This window comes from Panthera onca, chromosome B2 (genome assembly GCF_046562875.1).
Source record: "Panthera onca isolate mPanOnc1 chromosome B2, mPanOnc1 haplotype 2, whole genome shotgun sequence".
Classification (NCBI taxonomy): domain Eukaryota; kingdom Metazoa; phylum Chordata; class Mammalia; order Carnivora; family Felidae; genus Panthera; species Panthera onca.
This window is the reverse complement of record NC_138343.1, coordinates 40,728,049-40,754,424: the sequence shown is the minus strand read 5'-3', so window position 1 is coordinate 40,754,424 and position 26,376 is coordinate 40,728,049. Positions and strand designations below refer to the sequence as shown.

The following is a 26,376-nucleotide window of genomic DNA, read 5'->3' as shown; positions in this document are numbered from 1 at the left end:
TAAGCGTCCGACGTCGGCTCAGGTCTGATCTCACTGTTCGTGAGTTTGAGCCCCACATTGGACACTGTGTTGATAGCTTGGAGTGTGGAGCCTGCTTCGGATTCTGTGTTTCCCTCTCTCTCTGACCCTCTCCTGCTCATGCTCTGTGTCTCTCTCTCTCTCTCTCTCAAACATAAATAAACATTAATAAATAAATAAATAAACATGGAGGAGCAAGGCAGTGGAAATGGAGGACGAAACAGGGTCGACCACAGAGGTGAAAGCGGGGTGTGGAGCTGGAACTACGGACAGTGCTCAGGATGAGCGTGAATTAGAAGCTAGAGGAGGAATTCAAGGATCCACAGATAGGGGTTCAGGACCAAAGCTGATGACATTTGAGACGATTTTTAGAAACATAATCCTTCTGTGGGTTTGCCAACTGCCCACGGTAATTTTGGATCCCTCCCTCTGTATACATCCCTCCCGTGCAGGGCAGTTACCCACTGATGAATCGTACTGAGTCCTTGAGCCTTTCTGACTGACACCCAAGAAGCAGTTACAACGTCTCCACCCAGTCCATAGTTACATGACCTAGCGGCTTACTATATGATGTAAGTAAATAATCTACCATAAGCTTTCATTTTAAATGCCTGTCATACATTTCATCAAGTATATGTATTAATTGGCTCTCATTGAGTATTTGCTATTTGCTGTTAGGGACTACGTTAAGTGCTTTGTGTGGATTATCTCATTTAATCTCCCCAATAACCCCATGGGAATATATGTCCATTTCGCTGATGAAGAAAATTAAGTCTACAGAGGTAAGTTAAAGTAAGACTTGCTCTATTGTCATAAAGCTTAGATTAAAATCCATAAGACTGACTCTAGAGCCCCACTCCAAACCACAATGCTATGATGGATGAAAAATATTAATTAAGGGGGTGTCTGGGTGGCTCAGTCAGTTGAGTGTTCGACTCTTGATTTCGGCTCAGGTCATGATCCCAGGGTCGTGAGATCGAGCCATGCATCGGGCTCCTTGCTGAGTGTGGAGCCTGCTTAAGATTCTCTCTCTCCCTCTGTGCCTCCCCTCCCCCCTGCTCGCACACACACTCTCTCTCTCTAAACTAAAAAAATAAAATAAAAAGTAAAAAACAAATCTTTTTAATTAGGAAGAAAAAAGGTAATCAATCACAAGTTGAAAATTGTTAATGAAAAAAAGAATTGTTAATGAGGGGAGCCTGGGTGGCTCAGTCGGTTAAGCTCAGCTCAGGTCATGATCTCACACACAGTTTGCGAGTTCGAGCCTCACATCGGGTCCCTCGCTGATAGCGTGAAGCCTGCTTGGGATTCTGTCTCTCCTTCTCATTGCCCCTCTCCTGCTCTCTCTCTCTCAAAATAAATAAATAAACTTAAGAAAAAAAAAGAGAGTTGTTAATGAATAAATTGGGAGTTTAGGATGAAAATTATATTCTGTGAAATACACATTCCATTTTCCTTTTCTGGAATCATCCCAACATTTGTGCGATAAAGCAAATGTACCTGACAGAAGAACTGCTGCTGGGTTCCCGCTCCAGGGGTGTTACTGAAGGTGCTGGTAGATTTGGAAGAAGAAACTGGAAGACGATGAGACGCACTGACCGGTACTGGAGTCCTGTTTGGCTGGGTCAGCTGATCTCCCGTGAAGTTTGATCCTGATGCACCCGACTGAACCGCAGACCCAAGACTAGGATGGGCAGTGCTGGATGAGCTGACGACAGGGAACCGACTAGGTCCTGACATGTTGGTCACCGAGGGCATGGTGGTGAAGCCAGGTCTCCCTTGGGACACGCTGCTCTGCCCAGGTGACAGGTGTAATACGGTTGGTGACGCTTGCTGCAAGGGCATCTGTCCACCAACAATCTGAGGAGAAGCATGATTGACAATCACTGGGCTTCCAGAGGCGGCAAACGTTTGCCCAGACACCAACTGGACGGCGGCATTCTGGTTGTTCAGCATCTGTCCAGAATATGGTTGGTTGGTCCTGAGCATGTTGGAAGAGTTTCTGTTCAACATGACATGCTCTGAGGCCACTTGGCCGGAGATGAGCTGAGAAGGTTGAGTCTGAAGCAGTTGCCCATTTATGGTCTGGACATGATGTACCGAGTTAGAACTGACAGAAAGGCTTGTGGGTATGAGGAACTGACTTTGGGGTGTGTGAGGCTGGCCCATGGGAGAATGAATAACGATACTACCCCCAGCGCTGCTCACTGCCTGTGAGGTGACTGGTTTCCTTGTGTTCTGTTGGTTTACGATGTTCACAGACATGTGCGGACCAACTACGGAGCCCTGGGGTGAGCTGGCGGAGGCAAAGGAGATCCCTTGTTGAACGTGGTGCTGCTGTATTCCCAAATTGTTCACATTGTACGTATTCTGCTGACCCATCTGGATAGGCTTTGGCTGGATATTGATCGGGACTTTATTTGAATTTGGTGCAAGACCCCTCTGTATGATGATGTTATGCACAGGTAGAGACGTCTGAAAATTTGTGCTGTTAAATGGAACGGTAACAGGCTGTGCTACGGGACTGGAACTGGAGCTCCCAAACAAGGAGTTGCCATTGGGAGTCTGTCTGTGAACCAGGAGTCCTCCACTCACATTTGATGGGGCTTGCTGCCCGCTGCCCTTCAATATGATTTGAGATCCGTCTAGGTTATTAATAGTCATCATGGAGGGTTGATTACCAAAGGAGCCAATTAGCTGTATCTGACCCGAACCGCTAATCTGACCGCTATTAGACAGATGCTGGCTGGGCACACTGATCCCCACGTGTTGCATAAAGCCATGTTGCACCCCCACCGTATTGCTTGCAAATGATGCTCCAACAGGCACGTGAGTCACCCCTATAGGCTGCAGCGTCTGACCTGAGTAATTCGAAACATTAGAAGCCTGAGTAAACGATGCTGATGAAGAAGGATGAAGCTGGCCTTGTGCAAACTGTTGGCTTGAACCTATACTGGCGTCCAAATATGCCTCTTCTGCCAATGTCTGTTCAGTGATATTGGCCTCCTGCAGGGATTTCTGAAGAATGTCGAAAGGTTGGTCCTCACTGAGATCGGGAAGAGGAGAAGACTCAAGTTCATCTTCAAGAAACTGAAGGCTACTTGAAAGTGGCAGTCCATCACTGGGCCCTTCTCCAAGCTGGTTGCTTACGGCTTTGAGGGATGACTTAGGATCAGCATTCTAAAAAACATACACAAGTATGTTACCTGGCATATCCAACCTTTGAAAGAAGCTCTTAAAACAACACAACACAAACCTCACTTTTGAATAGAATAAAGCCTAACAGGCACAGCTCTTCAAAGTGCTCAGCTTATTCTGATACTGAATTTCCTTCGTGATGATGTTTAACATTATTTCTGTAAGCGTACACATTCAGCGCTCTGGTAAATTAGTTCATAGAAAATAGATACATAACAGGATCATACTGATGACCACCTGGAGTTTAGCTCCATTTTTTCAGATACTGACAAAGGCTTTATTTTTCAGGACTGCTCCCAGTCCAGGGCTTGAGTGAGACTCTGCCCAGGGTGTGTAAGTATCCAAGAAATAGCCATGTCTAGTCCTTTGCACAACAGGAATCTAAGTGAATTTTGGGAGTTCTGGGTACTGTTCTGTTAGAGGTCCAGAAGGTATCCCAGATTCAGCCCTGTCATTCCGGGCTTCTCAGAACATGTCTAGTTCTATCCCTACCACCCCAGGCAAGACCAGTCCAGATGAAAACAAGCTTCCCACACGAGCGAGCGGTCATTCGATTTCTTAGAAGGAATCCGCTTATTACGCCGCTTTCAAAACGATTTCAGTGTCCTATTCAAAAGTAAAAGTCCATCAACATTTTAGTCATCAAGCACCCGCTTGTGTGTTAGTTTCTGTCCTTAAGGAATCCTTAGGAATGGGCATTCCAACTAGAGACAACACAGGCATATGAAGAGAAACGAACGTGATAAATAAGATATACTCCACTATCTAGCAGTTTTTCTTGGGACATGTCAAAATTTATAAAAGAAAAGATACGGAATCCACAGGTAGGGATAACACAAATGTACTTCACACTACTGAACTTAAAAATGGTTAAGATGGTAAATTTCATAAGTATTTTAATGCCACTGAACATTTAAAAAAAAGATGAAGAAAAAAAATTAAAAACAAGTCAATGCAACCTTGCAAAAGTGTAGAGATTCTCATAGATGATGGGAAGAACTAGGTAGAAAACCGAAGACTAGATCATTTGACCCTCAACCCTCAACAGCTGAGGCAGGACCAATGTGGTAGGAATTGAGGAGTCCTCCGAAAGGAAATGGGGAAAGCAAATGAAAGCAAGGAGATGTTTTTTTTTGTGGAACAATATCTAGACAACAAAGGATATATCCTGAATGGTCATACACAGTTTAATGTTTTTACAATGTACAAATTAACAGGCCATAAGTTTAAACGGCCATCCTTGAAAAATATTTCTACTGAAAAAAATAATTTCTACTTCACCTCCCATGATGTAATAGAAATTCCCAATAAATACATACTGGCAGTCTGAAAAGTCAGAAGTCATACTCACATGGAAGGGGGAGAGTTGGTAAATAAAAATCATTCACATCAAGGGACAGGCTAAATATCTACCTTATGTGCTTAATGGCACCACATAAAATTATTACTCGTTCAGAATGAATTTCAAAAGTGCTACTGATTCACAAGCCTTACAGGAGATCAGTGTTGTAACTTCAAAGCCACCTGTAGCATGTGGACGTGTCATACATCCTATGATCTGACATAACTTACACACACTCAGACACGTGAAAGAACTCTGCACTCCCAAGGGCTTTCTGAATACCATTCCATGTCATAGATGAAGGAAATAAAGGCCCTGATGATAACTTAATCTTTATTGAGCACTGTACCAAGTAATTTCCCTGGACTAGTCAATTAATGTTAACCAACCTAGGAAGTAGTTCTGTTATTCTCCTGGTTTCATAAATAAGGAAACTGAACTCTATAGAGATTTAGTGACATATCCAAGGTGACAGGGCTAGGAGGTGGCAGAGTGAGGATTCACACTTGGGGCAGTCTGACTCTGGGCTACCATCCATGATGGAAGAAGGCACTTGATTAAGATAGGCTTGAATGTAGTCATCTGGACATAGTCTGTAGGCAGGACTTCCCTCTCCCCCAGGTCAGGTTTCTTGTCTGGGCACTCCTAGAGCTTGAGAATATGGAATCCAGAATTGGTGATCTGAGGGAGAATCCTAGCTCTCTAACTCCTGGCTGTATAATTTTGAGCAAGTACTAACCTCTCTGTGCTTTAGTTTCCTCATCCATAAAATAGAGATCATAATAGAACCTACTTCTTGGAGTTATCACGTGGATTAATGAGGTTAATCATGCTAAATGGTTGGTGCCAAGAACATACTAAATGCTCAGTAATTTTCAGTCATTAATTTTTTTTCTCGTTTTAAGATGAAAATGTTTGGTAAGTAACGACAATGAAGAGTAATTTCTTTAAAGCTATGTAACAAGTCCCTAAACATCCTAATATGGCTTTCTTAGGTTATAAGTCAGGAAAATGGCAAAGTAAATCTCATATAGTTTATCTTAATTGACTAAGTTAAAAGGAGACAATGTCAACACCATTCGGTAGATTTCCTTCCATGCCAGTTATAAGAGACAAGGTAATAACTCCCATCAGGATCCAAAGGCGATTGAAGCCTCCGGACCCAAGGCAGCAAGGAGGGAGAAACACTTGACCACTGAATTCAGCTTCCAATACTCACACTGGAGTTGGCGAAAATTGAATTTGAATTGGCTGCAGAATATCCTGTGCTAGTTGAGTCATCGTTGCTCTGCAAAGGTACAAATTCAATAAGGTGATTAACTGTAAAGAAGGAACAAAATTTATATCTGTGATGTTCTAAGTATTACTTACAGATTTATTACTAGGTCCGTGTAGAAAATAGTTCAATGCTTGTGGGTCTCTGGAAAACAACAACAAGGAAAGGAAATCAGCAAATAAATACATAACCTGTATTTAGGATTCATTCTCACTAAGGTCAAAAGAAAATGACATAGCCTGAGTAAAATTCTCTCCCTGTTTTTAAACGATTTTATTAGTTTTTTTGTTTTGTGGGTGTTTTTTTTTTTAGTTTATTTATTTATTTATTTGGAGAGAGAGAGAGAGAGAGGCAGAGAGAGAGAGAGAGAGAAAGAGAGAGAGAATCCCAAGCAGGCTTCATGCTATCAGCACAGAGCCTGATGTGGGGCTCAATCTCATGAACCATGAGATCATGGCCTGAGCCAAAATCAAGGAGTTGGATGCTTAACTGACTGAACCACCAAGGCGCCCCTATTAGTTTTTTGGTTTTATTATTGATTTTCCTGATGTTGTTCCATTTCCTATTATCACTTATTTCTGTCTCTGGGATTTGTTAGAAAGTAAATTTAATAAAGGATAACCTAAGTATGAACCCTATCATATCCAAATATCTTTGTTAATCTATGTTGATTATTTATTTATTTATTTATTTATTTATTTATTTATTTATTTATTTAAATGTTTATTTATTTTTGAGAGAGAGAGATAGAGCATGCACATGAGAGCCAGGGAGGGGCAGAGAGAGACAGAGATCTGAAGTGGGATCTGTGCAGACAGCAGAGAGCCTAATGCAAGGCTTGAAGTTGCAACCCGTGAGATCATAACCTGAGCTGAAGTCGGATGCTTAACCAACTGAGCCACCCAGGTGCCCCTTGATTTTTATTTTAAAAACCCACCCCACTTTTTTATTTTTTTTAATATGAAATTTATTGTCAAATTGGTTTCCATACAACTCCCAGTGCTCATCCCAACAGGTGCCCTCCTCAATGCCCATCACCGACTTTCCCCTCCCTCCCACCCCCCATCAACCCTCAGTTTATTCTCAGTTTTTTTTTAATTTTTTTTTTTTACATTTATTTATTTATTTCTGAGAGACAGAGAGAGACAGAGCACAAGTAGGGGAGGGGCAGAGAGAGAGGGAGACACAGAATCCGAAGCAGGCTCCAGGCTCTGAGCCATCAGCACAGAGCCCAACACAGGGCTCAAACTCACGAACTGTGAAATCATCACCTGAGCTAAAGTCAGACGCTCAACCCTGAGCCACCCAGGCACCCCTATTCTCAGTTTTTAAGAGTCTCTTATGGTTTGCCTCCTTCCCTCTCTAACTTTTTTTCCCCCTTCCCCTCTCCCATGGTCTTCTGTTAAGTTTCTCAGGATCCACATAAGAGTGAAAACATATGGTATCTGTCTTTCTCTGTATGACTTATTTCACTTAGCATAACACTCTCCAGTTCCATCCACGTTGCTACAAAAGGCCATATTTCATTCTTTCTCATTGCCAAGTAGTATTCCATTGTATATATAAACCACAACTTCTTTATCCATTCAACAGTTGATGGGACATTTAGGCTCTTTCCATAATTTGGCTCTTGTTGAAACTGCTGCTATAAACATTGGGGTATAAGTTTAAATTTTAGGTACTCTCTACTCCCAATGTAGGGCTTGAACTCATGCCCCTGAGATCAAGAGTTACACGCTCCACTGACTGAGGCAGCCAGGTGCCCCCAAAACCCACCCAATTTTAATATGCTAGCTTAGTAGGTTGTTTTAGTACGGCAAACCTTACACATCTGATTCACCCTGGTTCTGGAATGAGCATCTTACCCAATAAGATCAAGGAGACACGAGTCGTCGTCATCATCCATGACAACTACACAAAAGGAATAAGAGAACGCTGGTTAGAAAGCAGATTAAAGCCAGTCGCGCCAACGCAACACAAAAATACACTCTATACTTTCCTAAATAACTGTGTAATTCATGGAAGCTTTTTCTTTAACTGCTTGTTTTTAATGGGAGGTTTTTTTTTTTTTTTAATTTTGTGGTTATTCAAGAGACTAAATATTCAATTTAAGTTGTTTTTATTGAACACAAATCCTTAACTTACAAGTCAAAAAGGAATCTAGATAAATCAAAGATAGTTGGCGGCAATCCTTCCCACACAGATTCCCCGAAGGGACCGTAAACCAGGAACAGGAACTTCCTCAAAACATATCGTGCAAAAGGGGAGAAAATAGTATTTGTTTTAGAGAAAAATCTCATGCATCCAAGAGGTGTTTGAGTTTTATGACCGAGTGTTTCCAAACACGGTGAGCAATGTGGATTTCTTGCCATAGTTTGGCTCTCTTTACAGAAACAGAAAAGCCGGTTCTCCCTACTTTTCTGAGACAGAGGAGACACCATAGCTCCAGGCTGGACTGCTACAGGCTTTGGCTTTGCCCCGGAGGTCCCAGGTTCCTCCCCCAGGAGCAGCAGCAGCACCGCCAACCCTTCAATTCCAAACAATCTACATCCCATCACTGGAATCTTTAAAGTGGAAAATCTCAACCCTCAATTCACCCCCGGCTCCCAGCCCCCAGCAAGCTCCCTGTCTCCCCAGCCACCGCCAGCATCAAGCTCAGCCAGCGCGGTGACTGTGCTCCGGGCTGAAATGGTAACAACCGGACAAATTCCAAGAGCAGTTCTCCCCCTTTCTCGTCCCTCCCCCGAGATCCGGTAAACTTACACTAGTGATCCGACACCTGGCAACACTGCTTCGCACCCATTTCGAGCCATGCGTGGAATAATTTACATCACGGAATGCCGGGGCCAAGAGTTCTGGAGCAGTTGGAAAGGGCAGTTGTGAACGGCAGTTGGACGGAGGAATGAAATCCTGAAGAGATGCCCAGAAGAGGGACACGCCCGAAGAAGGCAGAAGGGATCATTTCTACTCAGTGTTTTTTCCTTGGTTAAAACTGCCATCTCCTCTCCAGCTCCCCCAGACCTCCCATCCTCTCAGTCACGAGGCCAGACAAAAGTATAAAACTGGCTCCTGCCACATGGAAGGAAACTTGCTCTCCCCAGGAAGGGTCTGGAAGGGGTAAGTATCCCCCAATGTGAGACCTTCCCGCGGTGGGGAGGGGGATTTGTTCAGGTGCTGAATGGCCTGGGGGTGACGAGCAGGTGTCTGAGTGGAACTCTGGTGGAGAGGCGAGGTGGTGGGTGACACAGGAGGAAGAAGAGGGGGAAGGCCGATCCAAGGGTAACATCCAGGCTAAAGTGTGAGAAGGGTGGCAGGCAAGGTGAAATGTGCTTTGAGGCCTCAGATGTGGAGTTACTTAGGAACATGCTAGCAAGACCAGACTTCTGAGAAGTGAAAATGCCACAGCTAGGAAAAGCAGGAAAACTATCATTAAATAGACACAGAGAAATCTGTGGGAAGGGCCTCCCTTAAATCCTGATATTTTATGTGGTAGAAGAACTGCATCAGCCACAGCTCATTACTGCGCCATGAGCTCGTCTCCCAGACATCACAATCACGTGGAATAAATGAGGCAATTAGGACATATCATGAAGCCTATAAAGTGGATAGGATTTATTATTATTTATAGTGTCCATGGTTTCTGGAACAAACTAATGAAAATGTAAGGGAAAAATAGCCTATACCACAACAACCTTTCCCAGCTATCCCAGCTTCCCTCACGACTTCACACCTGTACACGCTCCTCTAGCGGAAGAGACACCCAAAGGTTAACAAACTGAGAAAGGATGTCAGCGCCGGTCACTCTACCAAGGTGTCACTGCCACTGGGACTTTCAAGCACCGAGAACATCTGCTGCCCCAAAGTTCAAAGTGACCAGCTACTCCTTGAGTGGCGTAAATAAGAGAACACTTACACAACTTTGGATGAAAGTAAAAGCCATTGTGCATCCTCCCCTATCAAACTGAATGGGCTGCTCCAACACTTGACAGAATGCTCCCTGGGGACATCTGTCCTAGTCAGTGGCATCCATCCAACCACACAAGCCTCTGTCGCTAGCCCCCTGTGGGTAGAACTCCACGAGCCTATTTTATAGTCAGGGGTACCCGGAGAATTCCACTTTTTAAAGGGCCATCCTCTTTTCTGACTTTAAAGAGTTTCAAATTAAAAGAGATGACTCTTATCGCTATGTCCCCAGCTCTGCACACTGCCAAAGCACAGTCATCCCACGTCTAACCCAGTAGTTCCTTTCCCCAGGAGGACACATGGTCCACCAAAGGCAATTTCCCAAAGGAGAGGTGTAGAAATTGACAATTCTAGTGTGGGAAGACAACCTGAGGATCAGAAACTAATGTCTCCAAGGTAAAGAGTTTAGTTTTCTTTGGATAGGTAGGCTCCCCCTTTCCTTCTGGACTCTTGCGGAGGCTCTTTCCTCCGTAAAGTAACAACCCTGGAATCACTAGGTGAAATTTAGAACGCTCTGTGAAAGAGGAGTCCCCCTAGGTCAATGGTTAAAAACTACTTCTTGGCCCAACACACTTGAGGGAGACACACTCCCCTCAGTAACAGCAGCTGATGACAGGAGGATTTGTCACAGAGGGAAGGGGACTGTATTTCTTACAGAATCCTGAGAGGCATCCCAACAGGTCAGAAATCACTGCCTCAGACACCTGATTACACTCTTTTTATGTTTTTAAGTTTATTTTTATTTAGTCATTTTGAGGGGGGGGGCGGAGAATGTATGCATGCGTACAAACACGGGAGGCGCAGAGAGAAGGAGAGAGAGAATCCCAAGCAGGCTCTGCACGGTCAGCACAGAACCCGACCCGGGGCTCGAACTCACAGACCGTGAGGTTATCACCTGAGCTGAAATCAAGATTTGGCCACCTAACTGACTGAGCCACCCAGGTGCTCCGGATTACCACTCTTAAAAAAATTAAAGCTAGTATTAAAATTGTCCTTATCGGAGTCAACACTTTGAATAGTGGCTTTTAATCAAGAGGACACAGTATAAAAGTGACATTTTAAATCAATGGGGGAAAGGTGTTAGCTGTATGGAGAAAAGATCGGAGATCCATACCTTACATTTTATACAAAAATAAATTCTAGATGGATCAAACAATTAAATAGGGGCAGAGAGGGGAGGAGAACCTTAAAGTACTAGAAGAATACATGGGAGAAATAGTTTTTTTTAATCTTAGAGTAGGGAAAGTCTGTCACAAGATACAGAGGTATAAAAGAAAAGATTGACAAATTTGACAACATCAGATTTTAAAATTCTGCATGATAAAGGAAAAAAGTAAACAAAGTCAAAGACTAAAAAAACCCAAAAAAACATTAAGTGGAAAAAATACTTCCAGTTCATATCACAAAGGGCTTTTCTCCCTAATACACAAATACCTTCTATAAACACAACAACAACAAAAGAAAAACAGGGACACTTGGGTGGCTCAGTCAGTTGAGCATCCAACTCTTGATTTTGGTTCAGATCATGATCTCATGGTCGTTGAGATTGAGCTCCGTGTCTGTCTCCTTACGGAACATGGAGCCTACTTAAGATTCTCTCTTCCCCTAACAAAAACAAAAAAACCAAAACAAAACAAAAAAACAGCTACCCTGCAGAAAATCAAACATATGAACCATCAGTTCACTAAAAAAGGAAAGTAGCTCCTAAACATATAAAAATAATCAACCTCTCTTTGAACATGAGAAATATAAATTAAAATTTCAATGAGATACTACGACTTACCAGACTGGTAAAGATAAAAGTTTGGTAAAGGACCATGATGGTGAGGAAGTGGGGAAACAGCAACTTTTATGCTTTGCCAGTAGAGTGTAAACTCCATAACCTCTAGAGAGAATAATTTAGCAATAGCTTTCAAAATTTTAGGCGCACAAATTATTCTACTTGGCAAATATTTTCAGGTATTTGTCCTACAGGTATTTTTGCACATGTGTATAAGAATATCCAGTGCAGCATTCTTGGTTTTAGCAAAAGACTGCAAAGGCCTAGATGTCACAGGTATGGGGTTTCTTTTTGGGATGATGAAAATGTTCTGGAATTAAATCACTGAACTGTACCACCCAGGTGCCCCTGCCTGGTACATTTTTATTGGATGCCAGACATTGTTAATTTTGTGTTATTGAGCGCTGGATAGTTTTGTATCCCTGCAGATATTTTTGAACTTTGTCTAGGACAAAATTAAGTTCTTATTAAATCATTTGATCGTCTTGAGGCTTGCTTTTAAGCTCTGTCAATCCATAGGGCTAGTTTTGCCCTATCCTGAGGCAGTACCCTTCACTTGATGGCATACCTTGTTGATGTCTCATGGATTGCAAGGATTTTCGCGCTCTCACAGGTGGGAACACAAACCATTTTCTGCCCTGTGTGAGCTCTAAGCGTTGTTTCCTCTGATCCTTTTGGATGGTTCTCTCCCAGGACTTGGGTAGTTGTCCTTCAGCCCCCATGGACTGACCAGTCATCAGCTGAGGACTCAGGCGTTTTCTGTCTGGGTAGCACTCTCCTCTCCGGTACTGTGCCTTGTGTTTGAGCCACTTTCCCCTTCCAACCACATCAGCTCATCCCTGGAAGATGATCAGACTCCATCTGGGGTCCCCTTCCCTACGCCGTGGCCTGGCAACTCTCTCCAGACAGTAAGCTGGAACAATTACAAATAGGGCTCACCTCATCCGTTTTCCATTTCTCAGGAGTTGCTCTCCATGCTGCCTGATTTCCCATGTCTCAAAACCACTGTTTAATATATTTTATCCTATTTTTAACTTTTTTTAACGCAGGAAAGTAAATTCAGTCCCAGTTTCTCCATCTCAGCCCTACAACAGCTATTTTTAAGGTTTTGAAAAAAAAATCACGTTAGGAGGTAACGACAGTTTATATGAATTCATTAGCACAAATTATAAGTCAGAGTATATTGAGGAGGGGGGAAGAGGAAACTAAATCAATCGTACAGTTTTATCCCATGCCTCCTTTTGTTTTCTACCCTGCAGAATAGCTTAGGGAAGGAGGAAAGCTGCTTCTTTAATCTGTATCTTTAATAAAGTTGGTCACTATTCATGATTCATTTAGTAAACATTTAGCACCTACTATGTGCCAGGTACTGTATTAAGGCTAGGGATATCAAATGAGAATGACATAAAATGTAATAATAAATGTAAGCACACTTAAAGTTAATAAATGATGATTTATTAAATAAAGTAAAAATAATAAATGTAAGCACACTTGATATTTTTGTAGGACTGTAAAAGCAATGCTGAAAAGTGAATGACTACGTTTTAGCGAACAATTTTCCAATGAGTGTCATGATCAAAAAGTTATGCCATAAAATAACCACTTACCCAGGGCAAGTAGCTGTTTATGTCAATTAAGATATAAAATATTCTTTTTTGGTGCACCTGGGTGGCTCAGTTGGTTAAGTGGCCAACTTCAGCTCATGTCATGATCTCATGGTCTGTGGGTTCAAGCCCTGCATCAGGCTCTGTGCTGACAGCTCAGTCTGAAGCCTGTTTCCAATTCTGTGTTTCCCTCTTTCTCTGCCTCTTGCCTGTTTGCTCTCTGTCTCTCCCTCAAAAATAATAAACATTAAAAAATTTTATAAAGTATTCTTTTTTTTTTAAGTGTTTCTTTAATTTTGACACACACACACACACACACACACACACACACACAGTGCAAACAGGGAAGGGACAGAGAGAGGGAGATGTAGAATCTGAAGCGGGCTCCAGGCTCTTAGCTGTCAGCATAGAGCCTGATGCAGGGCTTAAACCCACAAGCTGTGAGATCAGGACCTGAGCCAAAGTAGAACGCTTAACTGACTGAGCCAACCAGGCGCCCCCTCTCTTTTTTTTTTTTAAAGCTTATTTATTTATTTTGAGAGAGAGAGAGAGAGAGCGTGAGCTAGTAGGGGAGATGCAGGCAGACAGGGAGAGAGAGAATCCCAAGCAGGCTCCGCACTGTCAGCACAGAGCCAGACGTGGGACTTGATCCCACAGACTGGCAGGTCATGACCTGAGCCAAAAATCAAGAGTTGTATGCTTAACTGACAGGGGTGAGCCGCCCAGGTGCCCCTAAAGTATCCTCTTTGTACTCCTTTTACTATATTGTAATAGTTATGGGCTATTAAATTTTGTAATTGCAAGACAGTGTGAAACTTTCTGCCATGGTTTCCGATTTTAAGGCACCCACTTTCTTTTGGAAGGGAGACATTCAATAATTTATCACAATGCAATGTGAGAAGTGCTGAGAGTTTTGGCAGGGATTCTCAAGCTTCTTCAGGTGAAGCTCCTGGGCTTTTTTGTGAAATAATATGACATTTTACTAGAAAAGGAAACATGACTGTATTTTCACAATTATACTCATTTGCAATACAGAGAAGCAATCAAACTCAACACAATGGGCTCTGAGTTTTTCAGTTATTATTCAACAAAGAACTTCCTTCATTTTGATGTCTTCTAGCAGCAATGAAGAGAAGACAGAAAAGACTAAGAAATATTATTAGAAGAACTTGGGGATTAAAAAATTCCTCCATCAGAAAAGATGACCATTAAGTAGGCAGTATTGGGCCCTGGTTCACCTCATGAAATGTAGAATTTGAAGGCCTTAAAAAGCTGCTTTAATTCCTATTTAGAATGAGGCAGGATGGAAATAAACCTCATTTTTAAGAAATCCAGCCGGCTAAACAATGTGCCCTAAGGTGGGGGGAAAGAGTGGCCGACCTCAGGGGGTCAGGGCAAAGTCTGGCACGGTTTACAGAGCAAGGGACATATCGGGGAGAACACTGAATTTGGAAGGCAAAGGGCTTGTTTTGGATACCTGACATTAACTAACTGTGTGATTACCGACAAGCTCCAATCTCTCAGGGCCCCTTTGTCCACCCCTAAATGAAGTTAATAGCCACAGCTATGATTTTTAAACTTTGTTCCTTGGTGACCTAGGATTCTCCAAGGTTTTCTTGGAGGCCTAAATATTGGTGGTGGAGACACTCTGATGTTCCACTTCTCCCCCTTCAATTCTTATTTAGCTAGGAGAAAACAAGTTTGAAATCCTTTTAACTTCTCCAACTCCTAGAATGCAGTGGTTTTTATGTGTTGTGAAAGAATGACCATCAACAGTGGTCAATCTGAAAATGAAAACCCAAGGATCATGGGGAGCCTGGGTGGCTCAGTTGGTTAAGCGTCCGACTTTGGCTCAGGTCATGATCTCACGGTTCGTGAGTTCGAGCCCCACGTCGGGCTCTGTGCTGACAGCTCGGAGCCTGGAGCCTGCTTTGGATTCTGTGTCTCCCTCTCTCTCTGCCCCTCCCCTGCTCATGCTTGCGCTCTCTCTCTCTCTCTCTCTCTCTGTCAAAAATAAATAAACATTAAAAAAAAAAACCCAAGGATCCATAAAAATCAAGAATCATGATTATTTTAGCAACAGAATAGTGATATTGTTTGATAAACACATCAAACTTCTTTAAGATAAATTCCAACACAGTGATAATAACCTTAAGATTACTGACTATAAAATCATTAACCAAACAAATCAGTGTTTCTCAAGCTAGGGTCTGAGAAAATAACTTTGGGTGGTCTGAGATCTCAAGTGTGAGAAACATTAACAGATTCTAAAATTGTCCAGAAATACATACACTGGAGAACTTTGGGGCTCATAAAAATTGTGCTAACCGTGTTTGCTAACGGCCTCTCAAAATTTCAAGATCCACTTAAGAATCCACAGACAGAAGACCTATATACACATTGACTGATGCAGAGATGTTCCCAGGGAAAAGCTTTCCAGGCCTCTCTTTGTCATATTCTTTCAGTCTCAGCTGCCAATTTTGCACCAGGCTGGGGGCCCAGGTCCCAACAAAGGAGGTTATCAAAAGAGCGTTGGCTGAGTCCCAAAAGTCTTTGCTGCATCTAGATTCAGAGCTGAGGTGGTTCAAGAGATACCAAACTCAGAAAATAACAAAGCCCTCCAGTAATGAGGGGTGCTCTGAACTCATACTGCATAGCTTGTAGGAGTATTAAGTTATGGCTCAATTACAGTGGACTAACACACTAGACTGACTTCAAACTTAAATGTTACTAATAGACTATCACCTAGAAATTAACAGCATAAGACAATATCATAGAGCTATCCTCAAAAGCAGGGATCTTGTCATATTCATCTTCATATTCCCAGCAAAGAGCACATAAACAGGTGTAAGAAACACTAAATAAATATTCATTCAGGGTTTAAATATAGTGTAGCTGCATTTTATGCAAAGACTGTGTTCCCAAAGACCTCGCATGATTAAAAACGCATGTAATACTAGTCAAAAAAATGTTTTTAATCTTTATTTATTTTTGAGAGAGAGAGAGAGAGAGAGAGAGAGAGAGAGAGAGAGAGAGAGAGAGAGAGAAAGCAGGGGAGCAACAGAGAGAGAAGGAGACACAGGCTCCAAAGCAGGCTCCAGGCTCTGAGCTGTCAGCACAGAACCTGACACAGGACTCGAACTCACGATCTGTGAGTTCATGACCTGAGCTGAAGTCGGATGCTCTACCGACTGAGCAGCCCAGGCACCCCAACATAATTCTAGTTTAATTCTAACAAACTGACAAATCCCTAGAGAATACCAACATTGAAATTTTGTAATTCCTGGTGGGACTTACAGATATATTACATTCTGTTAAGATTTTTTAGATAGAATAATGAAATTGGGGTTATATTTAAAAAAATCATCCTTTAGGGGCACCTGGGTGGCTCAGTCGGTTAAGCGTCCGACTTCAGCTCAGGTCACGATCTCGTGGTCCGTGAGTTCGAGCCCCGCGTCGGGCTCTGTGCTGACGGCTCAGAGCCTGGAGCCTGTTTCAGGTTCTGTGTCTCCCTCTCTCTCTGTCCCTCCCCCGTTCATGCTCTGTCTCTCTCTGTCTCAAAAAAAAAAAACAAAAAAAAAAAAACCCCAAAAACATTAAAAAAAAAAATCATCCTTTAGAGATCCATATTGAAGCAGGTGTGAGTTCAATTACTATGATATCTAGGATTTGCTTCAAAATAATATAGACTAAAGTTGGTTATTTTTTTTTTCATGTTTATTTATTTTTCAGAGAGAGAGAGAGAGAGAGAGAGAGAATGAGCAGGAGAGGAGCAGAGAGAGAGGGAGACACAGAAGCTGAAGCAGGCTCGAGGCTCTGAGCCGTCAGTGGACAGCCCGATGTGGGGCTCAAACCCATGGACCATGAGATCATGACCTGAGCTGAAGTCGGATGCTCAACTGACTGAGCCACCCAGGCGCCCCTAAAGTTGGTTACTGAAAACATTGGGGGGTGCCTAGGTGGCTCAGTTGGTTGTGTCTGACTCTTGATTTCGACTTTAGATGGTCTCACAGTTGATGGGTTCGAGCCCCATGTCAGACTCCATGCTGAAGGCGAGGAGCCTGCTTGGGATTCTTGTTCCCTCTCTCTGCCCTTCCCTCTCCCCTCAAAATAAACAAACATTAAAAAAAAAAAACCCATGGAGTCCTCGTACACTAAAACTAACATAACGCCATATGTTAACTACACTGGAATTAAAATTTTTAAAAGACACATGAAAAAAAACCTAAAAGGAAATATAGTACACCAAAAAAAAAAAAAAAAAAAAAAAAAAAAATCAAACGTGGAATCCTGTTCCTCCAGCTCCCGCAGAGATTCACCAGGAATCGGGGGTTACTATGGAGTTTTCTCCTTGACCTCCTGAGGTTGGTCACTCTTTCCCTCATGTTATAACACATACTCAGGCAAATTTCAGGCAACCTGGGGAACCTGTCCCCAACTACAGTCAGGTAGGACCTGCAAACAAGGGCCTCTGGTCAGCTCAGAGATACAAATTGAGGCTGCTTACTCTCCAAACTCAGAGAAAGGGTTCAGTTTTTTGGTAGTTTGACTGAAGGGAAATGCTGTAGGTGAAATCTTACTTGGGAGCGTATGACTTAAACCAGTTTCAGTATCATTCCTTCCACTCCTTCCCATCAAATACAGGTAATTCCTGTATTTCTCCATACCCCTCTTTCCCGTATTTACTCATATTTACATTGGAATGTCAGCTCTATCAGGGCAGAGGTTTGCGTCTATTCACCAGTGAACCTCAGCATCCAGAATAGCACCTGGCATACATATTACAAAGCCTCAATAAACTTTTTCTTTCTTACTCCTGGCTTTATTGACATATAGTGGACAAATAAGACAGTATAGGTTTATGGTATACAGTGTGATGATTTGATACATGTGTATATTTTGAAATGATGACCACAATAAGGTTAGTTAATATCTCCATCACCTCACATACTTGCCAATTTTTTTGTGTGGTAAGAATATTTAAAATCTACTCTCAACAAATTTCAAGTATATAATACACTGCAGTCATCATGCTATGCATGAGATCCCTCAAACTTATTCATCTTATTTTTTCTAAGTTTATTTATTTATTTTGAGAGAGAGAGAGAGAGAGAGAGAGAAGAATAGAGAGAGAATCCCAAGTAGGCTCCACACTATTAGTGCAGAGCCTAATGCGGAGCTCGAGCTCATGAACTGCGAGATCATGACCTGAGCCTAAATCAAGAGCTGGTTGCTCAACCAACTGAGCCATCCAGGCACTCCCTTCCCCCAACCCCCCTTTTGTAAAGAACCTATTCATCGTATAACAGGAAGTTTGTGCCCTTTGACCAATATCTCCCCATTTCCTAAACCCAGCCTCTGGCAACCAATCACCAACTGAGTATGCTTCTGCAAGTTCAACTTTTTTACATTCTACATATAAGTGAGATCATATAGTATTTGTCTATGTTTGTGTGACTTATTTCACTTAGTTTATGCTATGCTTTCAATGTTCATCCATGCTGTCACAAATGGCAGGGTGTCTTTCTTTCTTATGGTTGAACAATATTCCAGTGTAGGTATATGGGCATGTGTGTGTATAAAACAACTTCTTTATCAATGTATCCATCGGCAGTTACTTAGGTTGTTTCCATATCTTGGCTATTGTGAATAATGGCGCTGTGAACAGGGGGTGCAGATATCTCTTTGGGACAGTGATTTCATTTCCTTCAGCTATATATCTGAAAGTGGGATTCCTGGCTCATATGGTGGCTCTATTTTTAATTTTTTTAGTAATCTGCATACTGTTTTCCGTATTGGCTGCACCAATTTACGTTTCCACCAACAGTGCACTAGGGTTCCATTTTGTCCACATCCTTGCTGACATCTCTTGAGTTTTTGCCATTCTAGCAGGTGTGAAGTGGTATCTCCTTGTTGTTAGTGAACATTTTTCGAAATGAACCTATCATCCTTTCCAGTATGTTGGCCACAAGATGGCAAAAGCTCCAACAGGATCAGGCACCCCAGGCCCTTCTCCTTGAAACCTACTTTAGTTTTCCAAGAAAGTGTATTTTTTTGAAGACCAGGTTATTCCTATGGGAGAACAATCTAAAGTGGAAAATAATTCTACTTAAGCCTAGAATGCACAATGGGGCTAAAGTCATTTCCTGCTCTTCCCCTACATGCTAATTCTAGCCAAACTGCCACTCTCCTGCCCCCAAACACAACGTGCACTCCCCCCACCCTTGTCCAGGTGACAATTTTCTTACCTGGAATGCTCTTCCTGGTAGCTTGAACCTCTGCGAATCCTTCTCTGACAACCTTAGGATTCTCTACCTAGAATTCTAAAAGCAACCACCATGTCTTTCGACACTGATCAGACATTACTCTCTGTGGTTATCCTCGCGACGCCTATCTTCTATTCTCAACTAAAGCACAGCCCAAATTTAAGTAAAAAGAGTCTAGAGTGCTTTGAGAAGACTGATGAAGAGCAGCTAAGACACCCATCCCGAAGCTGAGCAACTTTTAGACTGCGTCGTGTTTTTTGGCATCAGTGAGCTGGAAACACTGGCTCATTACAGTAGATTCTAGCCTCTTTTTTTTTTAAGCATAAATTTCCCCACAAAGGGAATTTTATTGAGGGCACTAGTTTACCTGCCTCTCAAAAGACCAACTGCAACCAAATGAAGTGAACATAACCTCAAGGTTTTATTGTGTTCATGATGTAGCAAAATAAGCTTAGAACTGGATCCCTTGGCCCTTTCTCTCATCTCCTCCCTGTTCAAAATGCTTGCATCTCTTCATAGCCAGCATTCTCTTAGATCTGCGTTGGGTTCAACACATCCAAGCCTCCGCACAATCTTCTTTTGTAGTTTGAGCCTTTTTCTGGAAAATCGGCTTAGTTTGCCCACTGTAGCCACTGTTTCCTGTCATAACGCCACTTTCCCTGGGCATAAAGAGGATCTTTGCCTTTCTCGTACTGGGTCATTTTGTGTGGTTGGTGCTCACTCCACTTCTTGCAGAAAGTGTGGTGGGTTTTAGGAACGCTCACCATGGCTGCAAGAACGCTATTGGCACGGAAAGAAAAAGCTCTAGCCTCATTTTGAATCCCTGCCCACCCTACCCTCCCTGTAATGAAGGGACCCTTGGCTCTTTGCCATCTTGACCATGTCCCCCAAACTATCACATCACTTTTTAAATTCTTTGGCTTTGCACTTATCTTTTTGAGAAGACAGACCTTCCTACCCACCTCCAAGTGGCCAACTGACAATGCCTGCCTATTTTTTAAGGCTTGGAGTAAAATTATACTATTTTTTTTAAACCCCCAGGCAAAATTAATTGTTTACTTATTTGTATCCCCAGAGCACATCTGACATGTTACTAGCATCTGACAGGTGTGTTGACAAAACTTTGTTTTTCTGGTCCCCTTGTTAATTTACAAGTTCCATGAAAGCTGGGGCAGTTTCTTTCCATCTTTGTATTATCTGAGTTTTGGACAATGCCTGATATAAACGTGCCTAGTAAATGTCTTTTACTTTACTGAATAACTTTACTAAGATTTTGGTCTAAATAACTAACTTTTTGACGGGTGATGTCAGTTCCTTATTATTTAGTTGCCAAAAATATACAGCTAGGCTACCCATGAGCACTTTCTCGCATCACAAAGCACAGGATTTGGGATGCAGTGTGGACCGTCCAATGCCCAGGATCTACTGGCTTATGCTGGGCCCTTACGTATCTAGACAGCCATTCCTGCTGCGTAGAAAAAGTCATGAGAAGTCAACTGACTCCCCATCTCTGCTCCAGAGCAGATGACTCAATCTCTGAGGCATAAGGAAGTGTCATTTTTTAAGATTCAGAGGACAAAAGGATTGTGTATCCTTCCATAATAATCTATTTAGTATTAAATAAACTTCCCTAAAACAGGGATTTGCGTACTAAACATAAACAGAATAATTCCTTCGAGTTCCCAAATCTTTAGCACAGTCATTTATTATGTTAATAATAGTTGTGTTCCTTAAAAGACTCACAAGTAAAAGTCTAAGTTGAAGAGTTTCTGGCACAGCCTTGAATGGCTTTTGAGAGTACCAACACTAGACCTTACAGGGAAGAAAAACAACTCAATAATATGGGAAAAAAACAGATGCCCTGCCAAAAAATGTTGTTATAATTTACTATGTTTTATTTATTTTTATTTTATTTTATTTTTTTAAAGAAAAATTTTTTTAATGTTTTATTTATTTTTGAGATAGGGAGAGACAGAGCATGAACAGGGGAGGGTCAGAGAGAGGGAGACACAGAATCTGAAACAGGCTCCAGGCTCCGAGCTGTCAGCACAGAGCCCAACGCGGGGCTCAAACCCCCGGACCGCGAGATCATGACCTGAGCCGAAGTCGGCCGCTCAGCCAACTGAGCCACCCAGGCGCCCCATAATTTACTATGTTTTAAAAGAGACTGAACATTTTAACGACTATGGAAAATAATATACAGGAAATTATTGAGAAATGATACAAAGAAATGCTGCTAGGGGCGTCTGGGTGGCTCAGTCAGTTAAGCATCCCACTTGTGATTTTGGCTCAGGTCATGATCTCATGGTTCGTGGGATCAAGCCTGGGTCAGGAATCTCTCTCTCCCTCTCTCTCTGTGTCTCCTCCCCACCCCTGCTCACGTGCATGCTCAATCTCTCAAAATAAACAAACATTAAAAAAAAAAAAAAAGAAATGCTGCTAGCCTGATTGCTATTAAATATTAAGTAAAGTGAAATTGAAACTATCTTTGTGATAAATCACGATACTTCAGTATATAGAATAATACATATTAAAAAGATAAGTCAGTTCTCTTCAGTTATACTACTGTTTCAGTTAAAGAATTCTTGTATTTTACTTCCAAATAAAAGGCGAATTTCTGTTTTAATCATTGACTGCCACATTTATTACTTTCTTCCACTAAAAACAGTCATTTAGAGCCTTAGCTCCAACAACAAGCTGACTTAGCAAAAGGAAGCAATGCCAACATTGAAACTAACCACCCAGAAAGATGAACGAGTATCAACCAAAAACACATTAGCAAAAATTTCAGGAACAGGCATTGAAAAGGAGAAGAGCCAAAGGTAAGTCTTACTTACATCCTCAGATTCTCTGTCTCTCTCTCTCTCTGCCCCTCCCCTGCTTGTGCACGCACTCTCTCTCTCCCTCTCTTTCTCAAGATAAATAAACTTAAAATTTTTTAAAGTTTTATTTATGTAAGTAATTTCTATGCCCAATGTGGGGCTCAAACTCATGACCCTGAGATCAAGAGTCGCATGCTCTTCCCACTGAGCCAGCCAGGCACCCATCTTTCAGAGAACAGCTTAATGAAATAAAAGTAAAAACCCTACCAATGTGACTTTTTCTACTTTTAATAACAACGGGCATTACTGTGCAGTACCAGTCACAACAAATAGTAAAAAAGACTGCTTTTTGCATTCCAATCCTACAGTCAAGAATTCACTGAAATACAGCATGGTAATAATTAAACTATTAAAGTAAAAACTGCTGAATCTTTTTCTGTATTTCCTCAAAATAATAGGATGCCATTGTTATCCATTAGTGTAGTTTGTAGGTACTGTTGTCCCTATGTGTGGAACTGCTTTTAAAAGATACTTTGAAATGGTAGTAATTATAAGCAAAAAATATTTTTTATTAGCAATCTGGTTAAAGTTATTTTGCAAACTCTTGAGTCTCACTGCTCTCTCTCAATGAGTAACATTCAAAATATTTTGGTTTTATGGTATGTTCCAAGAAAAACAAGCCCTATAAAAACAGCTAACAATATTTAACAAACAAAATTCCATTTTACGAAGTCAATGATGTTAACCAAGGAAGAGATGTCCAGGGTCCCCTTCAGTAAAAGTAGATTCACAAGGACGATGTGTGCACAAAATAAATTTTTTAAGGGGAAGAAAATGAGAGAAATTTTTTTAAACTTAAAAATGATTTAAGGGGCAACTGGCTGGCTCAGTCGGCAGAGCATGAGACTCTTGATCTCAGGGTTGTGAGTTCAAGTCCCATGCTGGGTGTGGAGCCTACTTAAAAAAAAAAAAACAACCCCAAAATGAACAAATATTTTTAAAGAAGGATTTAAGAAAGAATATGAAGAAATATACTGTATTACTCCAAGCAAAATTTCAGTTTCTACAAAAACTTTTAGAGGCTGAATTAGGGGCGCGTTGGTGGCTCAGTCAGCTAAGGTGTCTGACTTCAGCTCAGGTCATGATCTCCTGGTTCCTTAGTTTGAGCCCCACATAGGGCTCTCTGTTGTCAGAGCAGATCCTGCTCTAGGATCCTCTGTCTCCCTCTCTCTCTGCCCTTCCCCCACTCACGCTCTCCCTCCCTCTCTCAAAAATAAACATTACGAAAATAATTTTTTTAAGAAGCTAAATTAATCTCATTTTTCTACACTCCATTTAAAAGATATAAACTTCTATCTAATGAAAAGTCTTTTATAAACCCTAAGAAATGCCATGTGAAGGGAATTTATATTTGTACTTATTTCGATCAAAAGACTACAAGGAACAGAGTTTCAGTTGGAGAAGATGAGAAAGTTCTGGAGAAGGATGGTGGGGATGGCTGCACAACAGTGTGAATGTACTTAATGCCACAGAACTATACGTGAAATGGTTAAAATGGAAAATTTTATGTTATGAAAACAATTTTTGAAATAAAAAATAACAATAAAAAATAAAGCATCCATGAATATTCTTACTAAAAAAAAACAAGGCCATAACTAGTGGTCCGTAACTAGTTGTAGATCTATCATCAAAAAATCTTTTTTTATTTTTATTTTTATTTTATTATTTTATTTTTTTTTTAATTTTTTTTTAACGTTTTATTTATTTTTGAGACAGGGAGAGACAGAGCATGAACGGGGGAGGGTCAGAGAGAGGGAGACACAGAATCTGAAACAGGCTCCGGGCTCCAAGCTGTCAGCACAGAGCCGGACGCGGGGCTCGAACTCACAAACAGCGAGATCATGACCTGAGCCGAAGTCGGCCGCCCAACTGACTGAGCCACCCAGGCGCCCCCAAAAAATCTTTAAAAAAAAATGTTTATTTATTTTTGAGAGAGAGACAGAGCATGAGTGGGAGAGGGGCAGAGAGAGGAAGAGACAGAATCCAAAGCAGGCTCCAGGCTCCGAGCTGTCAGCACAGAGCCTGACATGGGGCTCGAACTCACAAACAGTGAGATCATGACCTGAGCCGAAGTCTGACACTTAAATCTCACTGAAGGGAGATGAAGGACCCAGAGCTCATCGGTTAAAATTAACCCTAGAAGCAGTGGTGTGAAAGAAGTTGAGGCACTTCACCCCATAACTACTGACAGGTACCAGATATGGCTGGGGGAGGAAATCCCCCAAAGGAGGGAGGAGGTTTCTTGACCCTTTGTGGGCCTTTTGGCTGTCTGGTGAAGGCTATGGATCCCTTGCCAGAGTAATACTTCAAAGTTCATAATATATGTAGGACTTTAAAAAAAATGCATTCATTTAAAAAATAAAAATAAAAAACACATGTATAAAAATATTTAAAAATTGTGATACAGTTATATATGTGATTCTTCATCAACACATTCTTACAAGATTTAGTGGTGAGTCTAGTAACTACTACCTTTTGGAAGATCGTAATTTTTTCAGGTATCTGCAAATGTAATGGGACAAAAAATATTTCTAATAGTAACAAATTCCCAGGCATTGTTAATTCATGGTTTGGGTTGCCTTCATTCATAGATTTAGGAAATGATAAATTTCAACTGGAGTCTAATGAAAGTAACATGCAATTTTCTTCATATCCAAGTTCATGGTCTCCCCTCCCCACACTTCTATCCACAGATCCTTTAGGGGTCGGTCCATAGAGCCTGTGCACTGCTAGGGCCCAGGGCACTTGTTCAACATGTGAAGTGAATAAACTCAATGCAGTAACAAACACAGTGGGATTCTAAACATCTGAATATCATCCACAAGCTATTTTTATACTTGCTAAGCACAGTCTGGTCATTTCTAAACACTGTTTGATGTAATTTTTGCAAAGATGTTGAAGGTGCTGCCAGATACACAGGATGGTAGCAGCAAGCTGGCAATTCCAACTGGGCAGAAAGGACACTCTCCAGCATCACCAAAGTTATCAAAAAATTCCCGGAGTAAGGAAGTCAAGTAAAGCTAATATTTTGCATGCTTAGTGGAGAGCAACAGAAACACATTTTACAACTTACAAGCACAAGACTGCAGTGGAAAAGCTCATCAAAATTCTCAACCTTGGACCAGTGTAAAACACAAAGGCAAATTTCATGATAAACATGCAACAATCTTTTCTGGTAAGCTTATCAAAATCCTAGCTTCATTCTCCTGAACATCCGAAGTGGAAAACAGTTACATAAATAAATCACGTACTTTTCTAGTTTTTATATGAGTGCTCAGAATTGAATGGACCTCTGAATTAACACCCTTTTGTGTACTCACCTTTTTTTTTTTTTTTTTTTTTAAGAGAGAGAGAGCTCGAGTGGGGGAGAGGGGCAGAGGGAGAGAGAGCGAGAATCTTAAGCGGGTTCCATGCTCAGCTTGGAGCCCAAAGTGGGGCTCAACTCTCCAGCCCTGGGGTCATGACCTGAGCCAAAATCAAAGAGTCAGAAGCTCAACCAACTGAGCCACCCAGGTGCCCCCAAATATATGTATATTCTTTTTTTTTTTTTTTTTTTGGAGAGAGAGAGTGCTTGTGAGCACAAGTGGGGGAGAGGTAAGAGAGAGAGGGAGAGAGAATCCTAAGACGTTCCATGCCCAGTGTGGAGCCCAACGTGGGGCTCAAACCCACAACCATGAGATCACAACCTGAGCTGAAATCAAGGATCAGATGCTCAACCAACTGCACCATCCAGGCACCCCTTACTCACTTCTGGGCTATTCTGCTATAGATTACTTACTGTACCCTCAAATAAGGGAGTCAAGTAACTTATAGACGGCCTCCAGTGGTCTAAGAACAAAATACTAAATTTATTTTTAAGGCCAACTCACTGTGCGTTTTTTTCTTTAATTTAAAACCACTTCATTCTCAAAGTAGCAGTCACATGTACCAGAATTGAATGATGTTAGGGGAAACTGTATAACTAATTTAGAACACAGTCCCATCTTCTAAGACATTGGTGCCTACAATACAACCCTTTTCCTTAGGGAAAACATAAAAACTTTTCAT

The 26,376-nt window shown here is 41.6% G+C and overlaps 1 protein-coding gene, 1 long non-coding RNA gene and 1 pseudogene across 6 annotated transcripts in view; 1 reads left to right on the top strand and 2 right to left on the bottom strand.

Moving 5' to 3' along the window:
- BICRAL (BICRA like chromatin remodeling complex associated protein) overlaps nucleotides 1–26,376 on the bottom strand; it is a 108,960-nt gene that overhangs the window by 29,815 nt on the left and 52,769 nt on the right. For 4 of the 5 annotated variants that reach the window (XM_060614389.3, XM_060614388.3, XM_081795741.1 and 1 more), the window contains exons 3-6: nucleotides 7,700–7,745; nucleotides 5,930–5,978; nucleotides 5,778–5,846; nucleotides 1,519–3,198 (exon numbers count right to left, since the gene is read on the bottom strand). In XM_060614389.3, the coding sequence (XP_060470372.3) occupies nucleotides 1,519–3,198; nucleotides 5,778–5,846; nucleotides 5,930–5,978; nucleotides 7,700–7,740 (1,839 nt within the window). In that variant the 5' untranslated portion in view covers nucleotides 7,741–7,745. Of the gene's footprint in view, nucleotides 1–1,518; nucleotides 3,199–5,777; nucleotides 5,847–5,929; nucleotides 5,979–7,699; nucleotides 7,746–8,597; nucleotides 8,731–26,376 lie in introns of those variants that run through there. The other variant, XM_060614391.3, reaches the window with a different exon arrangement.
- LOC132666341 (uncharacterized) overlaps nucleotides 8,839–26,376 on the top strand; it is a 30,940-nt gene continuing 13,402 nt past the window's right edge. The window contains exons 1-2 of the long non-coding RNA XR_009604615.2: nucleotides 8,839–8,951; nucleotides 22,116–22,269. This is a non-coding gene — a long non-coding RNA (uncharacterized LOC132666341). The remainder of the gene's footprint in view (nucleotides 8,952–22,115; nucleotides 22,270–26,376) is intronic.
- LOC132666340 (large ribosomal subunit protein eL42-like) lies at nucleotides 16,185–21,352 on the bottom strand (annotated as a pseudogene).